Below are 19559 nucleotides of genomic sequence, written 5' to 3'. Positions count from 1 at the left end.
TTTACTACCTGGTTATATAATAGTACCACATTTTGTAAGTTGCATCAAATGTGTCCTGGAACACTAAAGTTGAAATATATGTTACTCACAATTGCTGGCTTGTTAGAATTTCAGTACACAGATATTAAACTGTAAAACTGCTACTTCTCCACATTAATTAAATAATTCTTGTTTATTATTGCACATACTGCATGCTTAACCCTTTAAATGCCAGTTTATCAGATGTGTTGGCCATGGCGCAGTCCATGGTCCCCATGTTTTTTTTTTTTTTTTTTTACAATCCACCATCGTCTCTATACCCAAGAACAATAAGCCTCTGTGCCTGAATGAGTAACATTGGTAGTCATGAAGGTGTTTAAGAGACTATTCATGTCTGGCAGTGGACTTCTGCAGGAGACAGAAGCTGCGCTAGAAGCCCCTCAATGTCAGTGTGTCTCCAGTCAAGAAGGTGAGCAGCGTCAAATACCAGGTCATCTCAGAAGACCTGACGTGGTGTGAACACATCCAGGCTCAGACCAGAATACAGCCCCTATACTGCCTGAGAATGTTCATGGTGTCTCCAGATATCCTAAAGACTTACAACGGTCACTGTGGAGAGCATCCTGACACAGAAACTTACTTCATAGTTTGGTAACAGCTGTGTTCAGCATCGCAAAGCCCTACAGAGGGTGATCCGTGGGGCGGAATGTTGCTGCAGGTCTCATCTTCCATCTCTCCAGGACATATCAGGACAGATCAAAACCAGTAACCTTCTGATTACGAGTCTGTTTCCTTACCCGCTAGGCCACCACTGCCTACCAAGAGATGCAGGACGCAGGCAATCAAAGTTATCAAGGACAAAACCCACCCCTGTTGACTCAGAAGCATCATGTTTCACACACACAAATCACTATTGCAGCGCCCACTGGTGGTCAAATTACACCATTATATAATTGACGAAAAAACAAAGAAATTGTGCATTGGCCTACAATTGGAAAATGGTGAGTACATGTCAAATATAACTAGTTTTATTTTAAAATACATGCTGACATGATTTTAGAGAGAGAGAGAAATGATTTCCATTGAAGTGAATGGGACATTTTGGACCCTACACAAAAAATGATAATGAAATCAAATCAATTTTGTTGTTTGACATGTCCAGTACTGTAATTACTGCAAATGCCTGATCCCCATACTATTTTCTGTGAAGGGCTTAAGTTGAGGATTTTACATTTTCAGCCACAAAGGATACAAAAGGTAGTTTTTGACACTACACAATAATATTAATGCAATTAAATCATTTTTTGTTGATCTTTGACATGTCCAAGACTCAAATGATAACCTTTGCCTCATCTCCCCACTTTTATTAAATGGAAAATATGTATTGTTTAATAGTTTTTTTATATAAATAATCAGTGATTCAAACGATAAACTGGTATTTAAATGGTTAAAATGATTAAATGATTGATCATTTTGTAAAGGACTTAAGTTGAAAACAATATCGATGTTAGAGGATTTTATGGAAGTTTTAGTGTGAGTACATTTTTGTACACAAAGAGGTCGAGAGTGTAGTCCTGAGGAACGGGCCACAGGGGGTTAATCAACACTTTTGTCATTTATGGCTCAGTTGTTGGGTCATTAGTATGGTTTAGTTACATGAATGTTAACGTCCTGGTCCATTGCTGCAGATTTTGCAGGCATGTACACTCAGGTCTTACTATGCATTTGCTGATACACGTATTCTGTTTAAAGCAGAGAGTAGGACCGGTCATATTTCATTCTACATTTACATTTACAGCATTTATCAGCCGCCCTTATCCAGAGCGACTTACAATCAGTAGTTACAGGGACAGTCCCCCCCCTGGAGCAACTTAGGGTTAAGTGTCTTGCTCAGGGACACAATGGTAGTTAGCGGGATTCGAACCCAGGTCTTCCGGTTCACAGGCGAGTGTGTTACCCACTAGGCTACTACCACATTCTGGGGATCAATCCTCCACTCTGGTAGATTTCCTAGCACCAACCTTGGCCCTGATTTGATGTGTCTTAACACATATAATCATCTTATATGTGTTAATACTTTTGGCTATTCTGCAGATCCCCCTGGCAGACAAAGGGGTGAATGTAGGGTAAAGATGCCCGCCTCCGTTAACCCTATTAATATAAACGACACATAGACAGACAATACATGTACTATTTTTTTTTTTTACATAAAAAGGTCGCTCCTTGACGCTGAACGCATTTTTGGAAGACTGCTACGTCTTCCAAAATTAATAAATGAAAAAAAAAACCGACCAACCAGCGTTCTTGCGCCTTCGACCAATCACGTGGCGCGATGCGCCATTTTCCGCGCGTCTCCCCCCGTCGGCCAATATGGCGCCGCCGCTTTGTCCTTAATCCGCATAACTCACTATTTACACTTTTCCCGAAACACCAGTCGCCCTTCGTCACGGGGACCGGTCTCGTCAAAAAGGACGCGCCGTCATCCACCCGCGCTACGGGACGCCCGAGAGAAATGATTACAGACGTACGAAGGTAATGTTGTTGTTTTTTTTTTTCCTTCTTCGGATCTCGTCTTTTTTTTTGTGCCTCTTTTTCTCCCCTGAGGCGCTGAGAGCTAATTAGCAGTTAGCATCGAGCCTGACGAAGTGAAGCGGCGCTGCCGGCTTCGCGCCCGTCGCCGGTGCTCTGCCATTATCCGCAATTTTCTGCGCCCGTCTTAAACAGAGGAAGCGGCCTTTACGCACCATTCCAACAACTACGGGCCAGGGGGAAAAAAAAATTAAAAATATATATATATATAAATATATAATTAGTTTCAGGCATGACGGACTCGGGGCTCGTTCAGGTGCCGCTGACATTTTTTGGCGCGGCGGGCGGGGTGCGTTGGGCGCGGGGGGTGGTGGTGTTCGCATTTCGATGCACGCCTGCAGCCGCCTCGCCTACCTGGACGCAGCGAGGCACAAAGGATGCTGGCGGCGGCCCCCCCGCCCGCGTCTCTGGCCGGGCGATGTTCGCGCCGCGCATCGCTGCCAGGCTGTCACGGTCAACACCGGGGCCCGGTCCGGCGCACGATGGTACAGTATTTTACAGGCCGGACCGGCCGCTTTTTATTTCGCGCCTCGTTCTAGTTTCGTTATTAAGATTAGCTGTCATTATTTTATTATTTTAGACGGGGTACCGGTTTACAAGTTGGTGGAAGACGAGTGCAGTGATTACCTCGCGGTGGCGCAAAATGCATATAAACACCAGGCGTGGACGGGGTAGTCAGACTCTTTTATTGTCCTCAGACGCGGGGAGGGGGCGTTTTCTTCTTCTTCTTATTTTTTATTTTTGCAACATGCACGTTAAAAGTGACTTGGACACGCCTCGCGAGTTCTCCGTGAGAACGTCCAGACGCCGCCAACTGCGCGCCGAATCGTGGTCACGACATCTCCCACCACGTCTTGCCGGTTCCTGGACCGCCTAGCCCTCACCCAAAACCGGAGGAACTGCGATCGATTCTTGCACATGTCTTTTGCACGTGTTCGGTCCTACTATGCACGGTTCGTGCGTGTTGTGCGTGTGCGGGGCCGCACGGTGGCGTCACGCCTCCAAGTAGCAATGAGTGATTATGGAAAGTGAGTGAGCGTGCATTAACCAAAACCATTACATTGGTTAAAGTGACATCCAGTGAATACATTTGTTTATTTGAATTTTCTTTTTTTTCCACTGTGGTCCAGAGTCGGCCACCTACATATGCATTATTTTTCTTCCACCCAGTTAAGGCAGCGGTGAAATTGTTGAATCTAACCAACTCTGAGATGCTGGTGGATCTGGCAAGTTTGCAAGAAAAGAAAAGGCCGCACTCATTAAGGCACATTGTACTTTATCATTAAAGGGTAATTTTGGGACTTAGAAAGCTATGGGGTGGGGGTGGGGGTGATAATTATAATGGGGTCATGGTAAATTTCAAATTTGGGTTCTTTTGATTAATAATCAGCATTGCATCATCTTATTAACTAGAAGAAGGGACGTTTGTGAGGGAATTATGAAAAGATGAGGAGGAGGAGGAGTGGGAAGAGATTAATTTAAGGTTATGAGTTGATACCAATAAAATCAACAGTAATGGGCCATGGTCACGATGCATTGGGACATTTTGGGATGCAAAAGCAAGCTTTTTTTTTTTTTTTTTCAAAATGGCAGTTCATAAATCTGTGTGGCGCTTCTGGCCACCAAGTCATGGGCAGGATGCCTGCACGGCTTTTAGCACTCAGCCTGCTGCAAAGTTAGGTTTCAGTCTATGAGGGGCAAGGGCATCCCCTATAATTACACTCAGTGGTTGATGTACGCTGCCCACAAGAAAACGTTCAGGGATTTCCCTTGTTTGATGTCTATTGTGCAGTTCCGACGAAAGTGCTTCCGTTGGAATTTTACTAAATTTTTAGTTTGCGTAGTATCTTCTCAAAGGTCTGCTTTTATGCCCAGGCCTTTGTGATTTGTGCCTTATGATTAATATCCTGTGGCTGTCATGGCTTTTTTTTTTTTTTTTCTTCTCTTCTTAGTCTGCTTTTCTGCACCCATATTACAGTGGGGCAGTGGTGGCCTAGCGGTTTAAAGTAGCGGACCTGCAATCGGAAGGTTGTCTGTTCAAATCCCACCACTTGGAAAGGTACCGTCCACACACACTGCTCCCTGGGCGCGTTGCATGGCTGCCCACCGCTCACTAAGGGAGATGGTTAAATGCAGAGGATGCCACCGTGTGCTTTTCTCGCTGTGTATTACAATGACACTTTTTAACATCTGGAACTAGGTCATTACTAGCACAAGAATTAAGTGAAATTAAAGATTTTTTTTAGGGCTGCACGATTTGGGGAAAAAGACCAGCGGCATTGCGATTATTGAGATCAATATTGCGATATGCGATTGCAATATGATAAAGGACACTTGCTTGTATATCAATGAAAAGTTGCAAACTAATAGTGAAATGTTTAATTTCAAAGTGAAACATACAAACTACTTATAACAACCTGAAATGCCCAGTGCTTTTAAAATACAATATTCTACAAATATAAAATAATCACAAAAAACTCCACATTACTGTCGAACGACAAACCCTGGTAAGGCTAAACAACTGTTTAGATTATATTTGGCCATTATAAAATCCCGTATTATAGTTCTTATGTTTAACCAAAACGTTGTTTGGAGGCTGACTTGAACACAGGGATGCATAGCTTTGCTAGCTTAGCTAAGGTTAAGATTTGTAAACTGAGGTGAATTTCTTTAGGAAGCCTTCAAAGTTTGAAAAAAGTTAACCAAACAGCTAAGAACAGTCTAAATAGTTAATGCCTACGTTTAGCCAAAACGTTGTTTGGAGGCTGATTTGAACACAGGAATGTATAGCTTTGCTAGCTTAGCCTAGCTTAGCTAAGGTTAAGACTTATAAAACGGGATTTTATAATGGCCAAATATATTCAAAACAATTGTCCCGCTTTACCTATGAAATGTAATCCCCCGGGATCTGGTTTGGAGCGTACAGCGGTTTGTACAGCCCCAAGCAGCACAAGCGTGAGGCATTTTTTGCACTTCTCTCCATAGACATGTATATGCTTCACGCCACTGCAGAGCCTCTTGCAATATGGCGGCGATGTTGACGTACGATGCAGCTCGTCATGTGCCGTCTTACCCATATGTCTCCGAATCGAAAGTCATGTGACCAAACACGTCACATCCGACTGAAGTGAGACTTTAGTCAGCTCGCAAACTTTGAGAGAATGAGAATGGATCGGCAACATATCCGATCCAATCCATGTACTAATCATTTAAATCGCATCTTTTTGCGTTCATGTAATCGCACAGACTGACATCGCGATTACGATTGCGATTAGATTAATCGTGCAGCACAAATTTTTTTCCTTCTCTTTGCAGGTAAAATGGCCTCAACTGAATTAAAGAAGACCAACGAAATAATGGAAGAGGTACAGTTAATGTTTATTTACAACTTTTTGTAACAAATAATAGACCTAATATATGTATTTTCTGGAAATAACAAGTCGGACCAATGTTTTAATAATATTAATAAAACAATGGTAGATGATTAATGTTAATAATAATGAGGGAAAAGACAATCATAATTGTGACATCAGTATATTCATGGTTCATATCTATAATTGTCATACTGCTGACTTTTTTTAAATATGATTTTTGACATGTTATCACTTTTTTCCCCCCAAAGAATATTTATCCTTGAGCACCATTTTATTGGTCAGTAAAAATGCCTATGTCCCAATGTTTTGTGTTGGTTCAGCCTGGTAGCTCTACAGACATTACAACGCCTTCGTCATCCCACTCCAGAAGGTAGACTTCCCAGTTTGTCATTTTTGCATTTCTGTTAGCAGTTGAAAAAATGTAATTCCAATTGGACAAGAAAAATGAAAGGATTTGTCTGTTTTATTATAATTGTTTTACAGCATGAAATATTGTGAATGTGTACGGAAAAAAAAAAAAAGATGTATTGCACAATCTGTTGTCTTCTATTTAGAAAACCTTCTAAAGTGACCAAGCACACTGGGAACAATGAATCAGATGCCTCTGAAAGTGGCCACGAAGACACCATGGCAGACAATCCATCAGACAGCAATCCTGGGGTGATGAGCTTACCAGAAGGTGAAACCTCCTTTGTGTTTCCGCATTGCTATATAGTGGAACAGGTGCCTTACCAAGTTCCTCCATCCAATTTGTTTTTCTCCAGATGTGGTGGTGGTCAATCCAGAACCCGTAGGAGACGATGTGAAGGATGAGTTCAGCGGTCCTGAATTTCGAAACAAAGCTGTTAAAGTCAGAGTGGATTCTCAAAGAAAGCAACCCGGTGAGGGTCTTAGTTTTGTGTTTTAATATTATTTACTGACTTGTGTTAAGAAACCACAGATTATTTGAATTTTCTTTTTTTTCCACTGTGGTCCAGAGTCTTCACTTCTCAAACGTGTAGACTGCACAGCCTGTGGTCAGCAAGTAAACCATTTCAAGAGGGACTCAATCATAGTGCACCCTGTGCTCAAAGTTTTGATTTGCAAGGTAGATCTTGTAGGCATGCAGTTTGTAAATTCTTTATTTTTCCTCTGCTCACTGCTCACACATTATGTCTCCTTCAGGCATGTTTCAAGTATTATACGAGTGATGAAATCAGTAAAGATGCAGATGGTATGGACGAGCAGTGCAGGTAAGAGCTTCTGGTTGGTCGAAGTACCGATTCCCAGTCTAGACCTCAGCACCCCTCAAAGATCCTGCTTTTAAAGTCTTGGATTTGATGGTTGTTTTTGGGAGGACTACATTGGGAATAATTAGTGTGAAAATTTTTCATTTAGTGTTCCGATGATCTTATTATAATATTCCCCATTCTTCCTCCAGATGGTGTGCAGAGGGAGGGAACCTCATTTGTTGTGACTACTGCAGCAATGTTTTCTGTAAAACGTGCATCCTTCGTAACCTGGGAAGGAGGGAGCTTTCGAGCATATCTGATAACAAGAGCAAATGGCACTGCTACGTTTGCAATTCAGAGCCGCTAGTTGACCTTGTGAGCACCTGTTGCAAAGTCATGGAAAATCTGGAGCACTTGTGGAGTCAGGCCCGTCGGAAGTCTAAAGGTGACAAAGCAAGCCGGCAAAGCGGCAAAAAGGTCAAAGTTGCCTTGAATGGGAAAGAGCACCACTCAGATATCCCAGGGACTGTATCGTTCTCCTACAGAACGCTCAAAGTCCCAAAAGAACTGGTCAAAAAAGCTAAAAAACTAATTGAGACGACAACTGGTCTGAACAAGACGTTTATGCAGTTCATCCAGCAGGCCTCAATTGAACAGGCCCCCAAAGAACAAGAGTCTACGGTGATTCGCTACCGGCACCTCAAAGCCTTTAAATCAGTGTTGGAAGACTTAAAGACAGCCCATAGCACTTTGGAGAAGTATCTGGAGGATGAGTTTAAAGAGTTAGAGGTTCAAAATGGAGCAGAGAAAGCATCAGGGCATGGTGCAGGACCAATTGGACATGGCGGCAAACCTGACTGCGCTGTGGAAGACCGATGCAGTGACGGTAACACTGTAGGCGGGTCTGTTGATGAAACGACAGCAGATGATGCCGTTGCACATGATGGCGTCGCTTCACCGAGAGACGCTGAGGACCCCCCAACTGAGGACATGTTCAGAGAAGTGAGGGATGAACCCATGGAGGAGCCGGATGATGAGGGTAGCATGTCAGCCGCTGAATTTTCCACCGACAAAGACGTGCAGTCAGTTCCACCCTCTGTCCCCGATGAACTGTTTCAGATGGTGGAGAGCCTTGCCGACCCCACCAGAGAAGAAGTGGCGGAGAGGTCCGATACCAGGGAGTCGTCGCCTGCATCTTCCTCGTATGAGAGAAATTCTGGCGCTCAGAAGCGTTTTGCCACACTTGGCAAAAAAAAGCTGGTGATCAAGTTAACTCCAGTGCCTGTCAAAGACAAATTAAGGACTAAGTCTAAAGTTGGAGAGGACGAGGATGGACCTGTGTCTCCAACGGTTGGCAGTCGGAGGCGGCACTCGCCCAGGGTCAAGACCACTCCGCTTCGAAAGCAAGCCGAGGGCAAGAGCAAGAGCGAGGTAGACGCTGACGCTAACGCATCTCAGAAGGCGAAGCCTGCCGATTCCTCCAGCGAGGAAGAGGCTGAGGAAGACCTGCGGTCCAGCCTTAAGGAATCCGAGTCCGACTCGGATGAAGTTCCTGAGATTCTGCGCAACACTGCAGCGATGACTGCCAGCTCTGGTGATGAGAAAGATCCTGAAACGAGTGTCAAAAACGAGTGCCTCGACGGCTCCTCCGCCCAGTCGGCTGATAAGAGGTCAGCCAAACGTAAAATTCACGTCAGCTCCTCAGAATCGGACCAAGGAGGCGGCAAGAAGTCCGCAGCCAAGGGAACTCTGAAAAGAAAGAAACAGGATGAGTCCTCAGACTCTGACCTGGAGAAGGAAATTAAAAGCCTGAGCAAAGCTGTGGCATGCAGGAAGACCTCCAAGAGGACCAAGAAACCGGAAAATGCTCAGAGCAAGGAGGGGAAAGACGCCGAGAAGCCCAAAGTAAAGAAGAGATCTGTCGCCAGGAAGCGTGGCTCTAAGAGCACGGCCGCTTCCGAGAAGCTTCTCTCGTCCAGCGATGAGGATGAGGTCCAGGACCAGGCAGAAGACTCTGGAGATGACAGTGCTGACCAGCAAAAAATGAAACCAATCATAGATTCTGTGCTGACTGGAATAGAGAATTTCCACCAGTCGTCAGGTGAGGCAGACTTCCTTATTCAGACATTAAATGGAATCTGGGGCATTGCAAAGCGTTGCACTACCTTAAGGGGATTCTCTGGCTTTTTCCGGGATTGTTGCAGATTAAAATGGCTGATTTCATGGCAACGTTTATACTGAAAATACTTTCTCCCTCTTGGTGTAATTAAAAACCCATTGCAGCTTGTTGACAGTCATGTCTCCCAGGCGTCTTACTAAAATTATTACTATTTTTTTACACTTGCTATCCCCCGATGTCGACATTTAGTTTAGCATACATGCATGATTGTGTGACTTTAGACTGAGGGATGGTCACTGTCAGTCACCAATTCATGCATCAGAATTTAAATCTGACATTGTGCATGTTCGTCTGTGTAGCAGCAGTGCTGCCATGGCGTGTGTAGTAGAAATCTTATTTATGACGAGGACCGGGTATTTGGGGTATATAGAACCTTTAATGGGACAAGTGAACATGGGAGTGTTGGGGGAAAATGTCCCAAAGCCTTATGTAGAATATTAATCCATTTGTAACTGGACTCTGCAGGAGATGAAGCTGATGCTAAAGCACAGCCCTCTCAGATGCTTGACGATGACGATGATCCAGAGAACAGGTAGGACCTCAAAGTGTAAGCCCTTGTCACTTTGCATTGGGTTCACACGGCAATGTGCAGAGGTTTGTGGCGCTTGACAGTTTTTCACTGTCAGATGGGCAGGTTTAAACTATTTGTGTACATGAGGAAAAACAAGAAAAGTTTTAACACTGCTTCGTACTGTAGCAATCGATATATGAGGGAAATGTAGACATTAAATCAATTGTGATTGAACATTCTTACCATCTTAATCACCCCATATTTTAAAGATGTTCTCATTACGGTCATAAATGTTATGTTCATTCATAAGGGTGTGTATTGGCAAGGATCTCACAATATGATAGTAACATGATACATGGGTCACATCGAATGTGCATACGCTGTGACAAATTGTCATCTGTCGTGGTGAAATAAATGATGTCTTCACACACTGCTGAAACATTAAAATATGCTATAAGATGTTCTGTTCAGTGAGTGTTATGTAATGTTTATCATTTATTTAATATTCTAAGTATGACCCAATTGAAATTGTCTTGCTCTATTTTCATTTTTCATGAGTGTGATTGGCAGATACAGATGATCTTTTTTGAGAACACCAAATAAATGAACTTTATTTGCACAACATAATGTTTTTCAACATTACAAATGGAAAAAGATTGAACAGAATAAATAAATACGCTAATAAAGAAAGGACGGGCAGCTCCTTGCTATGGGAGCCCTGCGAGAGAGGTTAAATTGTAGATTGGTACGTGGGAGGTGTTGAGTAAGTGCCTAAGAGACACTGAGCGTTTGTTACGTTGTACAGCTGTTGTGAAGTGTGGAAGTAGGCTCAGGTCTATTCACCTCCAAGCTGGAACACTCCCATGTTTCTTTTTCGCACATTTCAACACTGCTCGTGCAGAGGCATAATCATTCGAGCGAAATAGGAATTTTTGTGAATATTTTCTTTTCACCACTTCACCAGGGGAACCAAAGAGTTATGGGTTCAAATTCTGAAACGATCACGTGCCACTGAGGTCCCCTTGAGCAATGTATCGTCCCCACACACTGCTCCCTGGGTGCTGCTAGTGGCCTGCCGCTGCTATATTACAATGGCAAATAACACTTTCACTTCACTTTAAAATGTGTTTCGCTACCAGATTTATAATTTATAATGTACTTGTGCAAGCAAAAGCGGTGTGTGTAAGCTTTTTTTTTTTTTAATATATACAGCTTATGAAGCCTCTTATAGAAATATCGATTTAGGGTGGGGAAGTCATAACGTGATATGCAAGCAAGTGCCATTTATCATCTCGTAATCACAATATTGAATCTTGCATAAACTTGCCAATTTCTAAATCTTTACATCACTTTACCTACTGCACTTTATTGGGGAAAAAAAAAGTAATAAATAATTTCTCAAAAACACGTACAGAAAGATGTACTACGTGTGATACGTATATCAGATGCTGGATATAAATTGGATATTTTAGGTGCTGATTCAACTTTGTCACGTTGCCTCGGATTCACAGTTATGTGTGTGACGTCACACATAAGACTTGAAAAATGTGCTTTAAGAGAGCAGCGCTGTTGAATGGGGTGAGTTTGGCTTGAGTAAGAACTGAGATGTGGTGTTTGGATAAAACCACGTGAAACGTAATAAACCCCGTGGAATAATAAATACTCTATTTATTTGGCTCAGTTTGTTCCAGAGTTTTGTATATGTGGTGTTCCGGACTACCATCTTCGGCATGGGAGAATCAAGTCTCCCCAAGGTGTCAGGGGTGCCACTGAGCAAAAGCACAGTCCCCACACACTGCTCCCTGGGCGCATATCTTGGCTACCCACTGCTCGCTAAGGGTGATGGGTTAAATGCAGAGACCACATTTCACTGTGTGCACTGGGTGCTGTGCTGTGGTTATTAGTCATTATGGCAGCGTTCAATGCAGGATTGTTGGTAAACTTTGAGAGAATCAAAGATATGTGTCATGGAAATTCTTTTGTAAGAATGTTTAAGATCCCTGTTCATAATATAAATCAGCTCCTTTTGAGTTTATGTAATCGCACGATCTGCCATCGCGATTGTGATTTAGATTTATTGTGCGGCCCTACTGTACTGTATTTCAGTTTAATGAAATATAGTTATGTCGTGGTAACCTGAAGGTGGTACTCATGGACAGCGTTAACCACGCCTTCTTTTTTTTTTGAGCCGAACCCAATGGCAAGAACAGAGCTTTCACTGGATGTCTGATTTTACGGATCAGTCTGAAAGCAGAAGCGCAAAAGTCCACGGTGTGCAAAGTGCATACCATGTTCGATCTGAGACAGTCCTTACTCGAACCCTTTCGCAGTGTGTTTCAACTGCTCTTATCACTCTAAACTACGGTTCATCCTTTCTCGCGGAGGAAACTGGGTCTTGAGTGCTTCATAGTGATTCATTCTCACAGGAGTAATTCGTGCTTTCTTGCAAATTTCACTCTGCCTCTGTCCTAAAGGACACCCCATAATTTTAGTGTATCTGCAGTACTCCTGCACTGATTATTTTGCATTTTCGTAAAAGTTTAACTGTCCTGTTCTGCTTTTCTCTTTCTACAGAATTGCAAAGAAAATCCTGCTAGCACAGATCAAGGCAGACTACTCATCAGGAGCTGATAGCTCCTCTGACAATGAGGCAGAGGCTGTGGATAAAAAGCCCATGAGGAAAGAAGCAAAAAATGAGGATGGTGAGTTGCTTTTATGTATGTATGTATTTATTTATTTATTTGGGGGAGTTGGGAGCCTTGTTTACAGAAATATTAATATTCTCCACATACAGATGAGAATGAGAATGACAACGAAGAAGAGGAGGATGAAGCTTCTGACTCCACCTCTGATGTTGACGTGAAGAAGAGCGGTCGTCGGCACAGTCTACTCCGCCACAAGCTGTCACTGAGTGAGGGAGAATCCGGGGAAGAGAAACCTGCTAAGGCCAAAAAGGAGAAAAGCAAGAGGAAGACCCGGCAGAAAGGTCAGTGACGATGGAGTGGCGATGAGCTGTCAGCCATAAACGCTGCCACTGATCAGTTCCTCTGTCTGTTTCCTGGTAGTGGGAAGCGACGATTCGGAAGATTCCGATTTTCAGGGTTCTGCGTCAGCATCTGAAAACGAGTCGGCTCTCAGCGAAGGGGTCAGCAACTCCGAAGAGGAAGGAAAGCGGCGCACAACCAGGTTAGTCTGATTACTGCCCCTTGCAGTAGGTCAGTCCTCTGTGGTATTCAGGAATGTCGGCTTGTGTTTTAATGATCTTTGAAAATCTGATCATTCTCCCAGGTCGTCCAAAAAGGCTTCAAAGGACAAAGAGGACAAGGAGAGGAGTTACAGCCAAAAGAAGAAACGGCGTCGTATTAAAGTGCAGGACTCCTCCTCCAGTGCGAAGGTCCTGCTGAACACAGTGTCAGATTTATAGCATAATGTATAAGAATAAGAGTTTATATCATGATGTGGAACAATATATATAACACTCTCCTGCCAGGGAATGCTCGGTGTTAAAAAAAAAAAAAAAAAATGGTTTTAGAGATGAAGAGGTTTTTATAACGTTGTTGTTCGTAGACTATTGTAGGCTTTATGAAATGTGAACATTTTGTAGTGATTGGTTAAGTAGGGCTGGCGATTCTGTGATCACAATAAAATTCAGCTTGATCTCAGTGATCAGCTGTCATGATATACATTACAAATTTGCATTTTTAGCATATTTACATTTACTTTCAAATGGAGATGCAGGAAGGAGAGAGGGAGAGTGTTTGTATGTGGATCACTTCGTGTGTATGTAGCAATATAAGAAATTACATTTTCAGTGCAAACGGGCTTTTATTAAACGTAAGACTGAAGTTATAACTGTTATTGGTTCAGTGGAGTATCATGGCAGATGGAGAGTGCCACAAAAATTAAAATATAAAACCCCTTTCATCTCAGTTTACAGGTTTTGCAATTTTTTTCGCAGATTAGGATTTCTGTATGTATCAAGATTATTATTATTTTTTTTTTTTTGCCGTATCACCCAGTTTTAAGGCCTTACACTTGCAAATGCATTGTTTTATTTGATACTGAAATATTCACTGTTATGAAATGGAAAAGGAAATTCGGTTTGGTTTTGAGCATTCTTTTACTGTCATGCCTCACCCAGAAGTGTACTTTGCATACACGTCTGTTCCCTTTGTTGAGCCATGCTGAATGCAAATGTTTCTGTTTCAGAGTGGAGAAGAGGATGAAGAGGGAGATGGGGACGATAAGGGAACTCCAAAAGGCCGCAAAAAGATTCGCAAGATCCTTAAGGATGACAAGCTGCGCACTGAGACTCGAGATGCTCTTAAGGAAGAGGAGGACAGGCGGAAGAGAATTGCCGACAGGGAGCGACTGAGGGAGAAGCTTAGGGAGGTAAGTCAGGGAGTGTGGATTTATTAATTTATTTTTAAGCATTAGTGGCCTTTGTTGCATCATGGGGGTTCACACCAATTATGCAACTCTGTACCCGCAATTTCATGGCTTTCTCAGGTCATTGTTTTGGAGGAGTCATCTCAGGTCACATGTCCAATCACAACAAAGCTGGTACTGGATGAAGATGAGGAGACCAAAGAGCCGCTGGTACAGGTGCACAGGAACCTAGTTACCAAACTCAAACCCCACCAAGTGGACGGTCAGTGTATAATCGTTCTCAACATCACATTTATATTATCTGTATTTTTGTCCGTCTCTGATGGAGAGCTTCTGTATTTTAATTGTTCAGGAGTGCAGTTCATGTGGGACTGCTGCTGTGAGTCTATAAGAAAGACGTCGAAGTCTCCAGGCTCTGGCTGCATCTTGGCTCACTGTATGGGCCTGGGTAAAACGCTGCAGGTGAGGAGGAGGCCATATTGACTAGATGAGGCAGGCCGGGTCATGTCTCTTTCACAGGTCACACACACAATTGACGTTTAAAGTGTCAAAAGTAGATCAGCAGAATGCCTTGGCTTCTGTGTGGCGATTTGTCTGTGATGAATCATGTTGTTCCATGTTTGTCCTGCAGGTGGTGACCTTCCTCCACACCATGTTGCTTTGTGACACTCTGAAGTTCTCCACGGCATTGGTGGTGTGCCCACTTAACACAGTCCTCAACTGGCTTAATGAATTTGAGAAATGGCAGGAGGGCATGAAGGACGAGGAGAGCTTAGAGGTAGAGATTTGGTATTGTATCACAAAGTTTGTACAATTTATTTTTTTGACCATGATTTTGTTAGTGCAATCGTGTGATTAATTTTATATGAATATATAACTGTATTTATTTGCTTTATTTGTATTAGGTGACTGAGCTGGCAACCGTGAAGCGCCCTCAGGAGCGAGCTTGTGCCCTGCAGCGCTGGCAGGAATTTGGCGGTGTGATGATCATAGGCTATGAGATGTACCGCAACCTCACCCAGGGCAGGAATATTAAGAGCAAGAAGCTGAAGGAGACCTTCCAGAAAACTCTGGTGGATCCAGGTTTGGATTGAGTTTGGTTGAGTTTCCGTGCTGTGTTTTTGGTCTATGAACGCCTTTTTATCAGGGTTATCTGTGGGCAACTTGGGATTTTGAACTCCCTTTCTGTGCTTGCAGGTCCAGACTTTGTGATCTGTGATGAGGGGCACATACTGAAGAATGAGGCATCTGCCGTCTCTAAAGCCATGAACTCTATCACGACCCGTAGGAGAGTGGTTCTGACTGGAACTCCACTGCAGAACAACCTCATTGAATGTGAGTGGCAGTCTGACTGTTTACACACACGTATTTACATAAACCAAATAAATGCATAATAATGCAATAACTGCTTTTTAAAAAATTCAAGAATTTTGCACCACATGGCTCCTTATGGGAACAAACCTGTGAGCTCTAACTTTCTGGAGACTGGTGCAGTCTCCTTTATTGGTAGTGACTTTAGCTTTGCCTTTGATTTGTTGTTAGTCAGACCTGTGCAGGTATTTGGTCTGTTACTCTGTTCCAGCATATTTCTCATGCCTCATCATTTCCATGGGGTTGGGGCGAAGACAGTGATGAGGCTTTTCTGAATTGCAGATTTTTATTTTTTTTGTTTGTTCTTTTGAGCCCCTCAGAGGACAATTTGCTTCTGCATGTTGTACAAAAGAACTTTTGAATTTGAAATACACCCACGTACCTCTCATTTTTGGGTTGGTATGCAATGATTCTTACTCTCCAAAAAGGAATTCTTTGACAGAACCTCTAAACGCTGGCCGAGCAGTGATGTACAACATTCAGGTGGTCTTGAGGTGCCTGTACATAAGTAGCACTGAGCCAAAGCATTCTGTTCATAGGCAGCATTACAACACTTATTACATTGACGATTGGTACATAGGGCAAAAACTTTAATAACTCAAAAGGATTCAACCCCCACACTTCAGTGCTTGTGTTTATGCTGCTGTGCGTGTGAACGTGTGTTTACCTCAGTGTTTGTTTGTATGTGTAATAATCATCCGTTCCCAGAGCAGTCATCTCATAGACCTGTGTTTATGCAGTGTTGGCATGGAGGTGTGTGTTTATGTGTATCAGATCTGTGTGTGTGCACGCGCAGTACCGTTAATCAGCTGTGCCTGCTTGGGGATGACCTTGTGTGAAGGTTACCATGTGTTTCTTCCATGTATGTCCCTCAGACCACTGCATGGTTACCTTCATTAAAGAGAACTTGCTGGGTTCTGTGAAAGAGTTCCGGAACCGGTTCATCAACCCTATTCAGAATGGCCAGTGCGCTGACTCCACCCCGCAGGATGTGCGGATCATGAAGAAACGAGCTCACATCCTATATGAGATGCTTGCAGGGTGTGTCCAGGTGGGATTTTTTTTTTTTTTTTTTTTTTCCCCTCTTTCTTTTACACATACATACACACATTGTTAATCTGTTTTTTGTACCTCTGTGGGTTTTAATGTTTAATGTAATGTGGGTAATTAATAGATATGGTTTGTGATGTAATGTTGCATTCAGAAATTGATCATGCAAAATTGCAATGCAATAATTAATCAAAGATACTTGGGTGAGACCCTCAGTGGTTTTTTATCATTATTGTATAACTATTCGGAAGTATTGTCCGACTTTTGCATTCATTGTTTTTGTGTGTTGTGCTCCAGAGTTTAATCAGTTTTTACTGATATTTGTACATGTTTACAGAGAAGAGATTACACCGCCTTGACAAAGTTCCTGCCTCCCAAACACGAGTACGTTCTAGCAGTGAGAGTGACACCCATCCAGTGCAAATTGTACAGATACTACCTGGAGCACTTCACAGGTACACCGGCAGCTTTCTTAACATCTTGTTCAGCAGGTCACCTCAGGAGTGACACCTCTGTCTGGCGTTTTGGCCACAAGATTATACTCGAGTCTCTTATTTGCTTTTGCAAGTGTAGAAAAATCTTTGCGAGTGCAGAATAGGGTAGATTTAGGCCCATGCTGTGGCTCCCTCCATTCTAACTGAATTAAAGGGGTTCGTCATGTTATGGTTTAGGCTACGATTGTTCTGAGCGACCGTACCACAGCTGTGTGTGTGGCAGCTGGCACCCAGCCTCAGGCTACCTCTTCCGATTCCCACGTCCCTTTCTAATGAAGAACTCGAGATTTCCCTCCCCAACTAGGGGCTCATTAGTCAGCCATGGGGCTCCAACACCCTCTCAGGCAAACACATACATACACACACACATAATGAGAGTATGCTTTTTGTGGGGACTCTCAGCTGCACAGACCACCGCACCATAGTGAGACTTTTCTCAACACCCAAACATCCCCCTCAGACCAACCACAGCATACCTGCACCCTCCTTGCTCAAAATGCCTTTGACCTCATTGTTTTAATTGAAGCTACTTGCATTTTGAATAATCATAATTAAAAAAACATTAGAAAAAGCTAGTCAGCAGTGTGATTATTTCTCCTACCTGAAGTGTGTCAGTATGCTGCATCCTCAGACCAGTCTGGGGTCCTGACGTTGACCCGACCTTTTCGGCAGATGTATTTTTATTTTGTTACACAACTGCCAGGTGTGCGACAAACCCTCCATATCTTCCAGACGGGCTTGAATGTGTGTTGAGGGTGACGTGCGTGTGTTGACGCACCTGTCTCTGAGCAGGTGTGGGCAATGCGCTGGAGGGGACTCGTGGCCGGGCCGGCACCAAACTCTTCCAGGATTTCCAGATGCTCAGCAGAATCTGGACCCATCCCTGGTGTCTGCAGCTGGACTACATCAGCAAAGAAAACAAGGTAAAGGAATAAAGAGCGCCTCGCGCCACCCCTCACGCCATTTCACGCCGACCGCAGTATCACGCAGCCAGGAGAACGCTCGAGTTTCCCCCTCAGTCATCACTTTTCACGACAGCTGCTGCTGCGAAGCTGGCCTTCCAGCTGAAGCGCTTCACGCCACAAACTCCCAATCGTGAGAACAGAACGTAGAATTCGGGGATTTCAGGTGGTTGATCGTTTTGCTGATGGCTTAAGTTTGAGTTCACACAATGGACCTGTAACCTTGGTTATAATATTGTGTAATCTATTTATTTATTTATTTTATTTATTGTCTCGCAGGGTTACTTTGACGAGGACAGCATGGACGAGTTCATTGCCTCTGAGACGGAGGAGTCCTCAATGAGCCTCTCGTCTGAGGATGAGAAACCAAAAAAGTACAGAGTTTGAGCCTGAGGTTTTGACCTTGTACTTGATACACCGAACCTGGCACCATTTTCTGTCTGATCCCCACTTTTTAATCCGGCTCCTGCAGGAAGAAAACTCGAGGTAAAGGCAAGAAGCAGACCTCTGACGAGTCTGACAGTGATGACTTGGAAGTGATCAAAGAGTGGAACACCAGCTCTCGCGGCGGGAACCCTGAGGGCCGTAATAGGGCTGAGCCTGTAGAGGAGGGTAAGATACGGCGCGATCATAAAAGACTAGCGGTAACGAGTCACTCATTACGTGCATTTCCCCTTACTAACATTATTTGTGCAGTCATTGATCGACCTTTGACCTCCACAGTGAAGCCCAGCCAGGGTAGCGGAACCAGCAGCCCTTCACCTGATTGGTACAAGGAGTTTGTGACTGAGGCTGACGCTGAGGTGCTGGAACATTCAGGCAAAATGGCGCTCTTGTTCGAGATCCTGCGCATGGCGGAGGAAGTTGAGGACAAAGTGTAAGAATGGAGGACTGCATAAGTCACGTTTGTGATTGTCTGTCTGTTTATGAAGGAGGTAAATTGACGGACTTTTACTCTCGTCTCAGGCTCGTGTTCAGCCAGTCCCTCATTTCTCTGGACCTGATTGAAGATTTTCTTGAGTTGTCCTGCAGAGCTAAAGATGAAGGGAAGATTTCTCCTTACAAAGGTACTTCAGTAGAAGCGTAGGACCAGAATTCAGAATTTTATTTTTTTCATCTTTTAGGCAGAAATTATAAAAATGCTACATTCTGTTTTAGAGTCAAATGTAAAGAGCCTTTTCTGTGCGTGTAGGGTTTCGCTTATATGCTCCTGTTCAGTGTGCAGTTTTTTTTTTTTTTTTTTTTTTAACCAACATTTTTACACCCGACAGTCCCCGCATGACAGATTCCCGTGGTTTAACGGCATGTGTGGACTTCGGTAGGCCTGGCTGCTTTGGTTTCAATGCCAGGCAGATGCTGGGAACTGACTATAACTCGTGCTGGGTTTCAGCGGAGCTGTGCTGCATCTCCTTCTAGCGACCCAGTGGTTCAGTAGTTGCTATGTTTATGG

At 43.6% G+C, this 19559-nt stretch overlaps 1 protein-coding gene across 3 annotated transcripts in view; it reads left to right on the top strand.

The window, feature by feature from the left end:
- Window positions 1-2332: 2332 nt before the first annotated feature.
- The window catches only part of atrx (ATRX chromatin remodeler), a 33375-nt gene continuing 16148 nt past the window's right edge, over window positions 2333-19559 (top strand). Inside the window, exons 1-27 of one of the 3 annotated variants that reach the window (XM_028960271.1) lie at window positions 2333-2511; window positions 4521-4627; window positions 5884-5933; window positions 6263-6312; window positions 6497-6621; window positions 6707-6823; window positions 6920-7029; window positions 7107-7174; window positions 7363-9254; window positions 9798-9864; window positions 12418-12545; window positions 12638-12829; window positions 12909-13029; window positions 13132-13237; window positions 14053-14235; window positions 14353-14494; window positions 14585-14694; window positions 14864-15010; window positions 15138-15315; window positions 15430-15567; window positions 16479-16654; window positions 16991-17108; window positions 17940-18070; window positions 18389-18483; window positions 18582-18721; window positions 18833-18986; window positions 19076-19176. In XM_028960271.1, coding sequence (XP_028816104.1) covers window positions 5889-5933; window positions 6263-6312; window positions 6497-6621; window positions 6707-6823; window positions 6920-7029; window positions 7107-7174; window positions 7363-9254; window positions 9798-9864; window positions 12418-12545; window positions 12638-12829; window positions 12909-13029; window positions 13132-13237; window positions 14053-14235; window positions 14353-14494; window positions 14585-14694; window positions 14864-15010; window positions 15138-15315; window positions 15430-15567; window positions 16479-16654; window positions 16991-17108; window positions 17940-18070; window positions 18389-18483; window positions 18582-18721; window positions 18833-18986; window positions 19076-19176 — 4834 coding nt within the window. In that variant the 5' untranslated portion in view covers window positions 2333-2511; window positions 4521-4627; window positions 5884-5888. Of the gene's footprint in view, window positions 2512-2919; window positions 3054-4520; window positions 4628-5883; window positions 5934-6262; window positions 6313-6496; window positions 6622-6706; window positions 6824-6919; window positions 7030-7106; window positions 7175-7362; window positions 9255-9797; window positions 9865-12417; window positions 12546-12637; window positions 12830-12908; window positions 13030-13131; window positions 13238-14052; window positions 14236-14352; window positions 14495-14584; window positions 14695-14863; window positions 15011-15137; window positions 15316-15429; window positions 15568-16478; window positions 16655-16990; window positions 17109-17939; window positions 18071-18388; window positions 18484-18581; window positions 18722-18832; window positions 18987-19075; window positions 19177-19559 lie in introns of those variants that run through there. The other 2 variants (XM_028960270.1, XM_028960269.1) reach the window with 2 other exon arrangements.

Source organism: Denticeps clupeoides, chromosome 18 (genome assembly GCF_900700375.1).
Source record: "Denticeps clupeoides chromosome 18, fDenClu1.1, whole genome shotgun sequence".
Lineage (NCBI taxonomy): Eukaryota > Metazoa > Chordata > Actinopteri > Clupeiformes > Denticipitidae > Denticeps > Denticeps clupeoides.
This window is presented reverse-complemented; position numbering and strand designations above follow the sequence as displayed.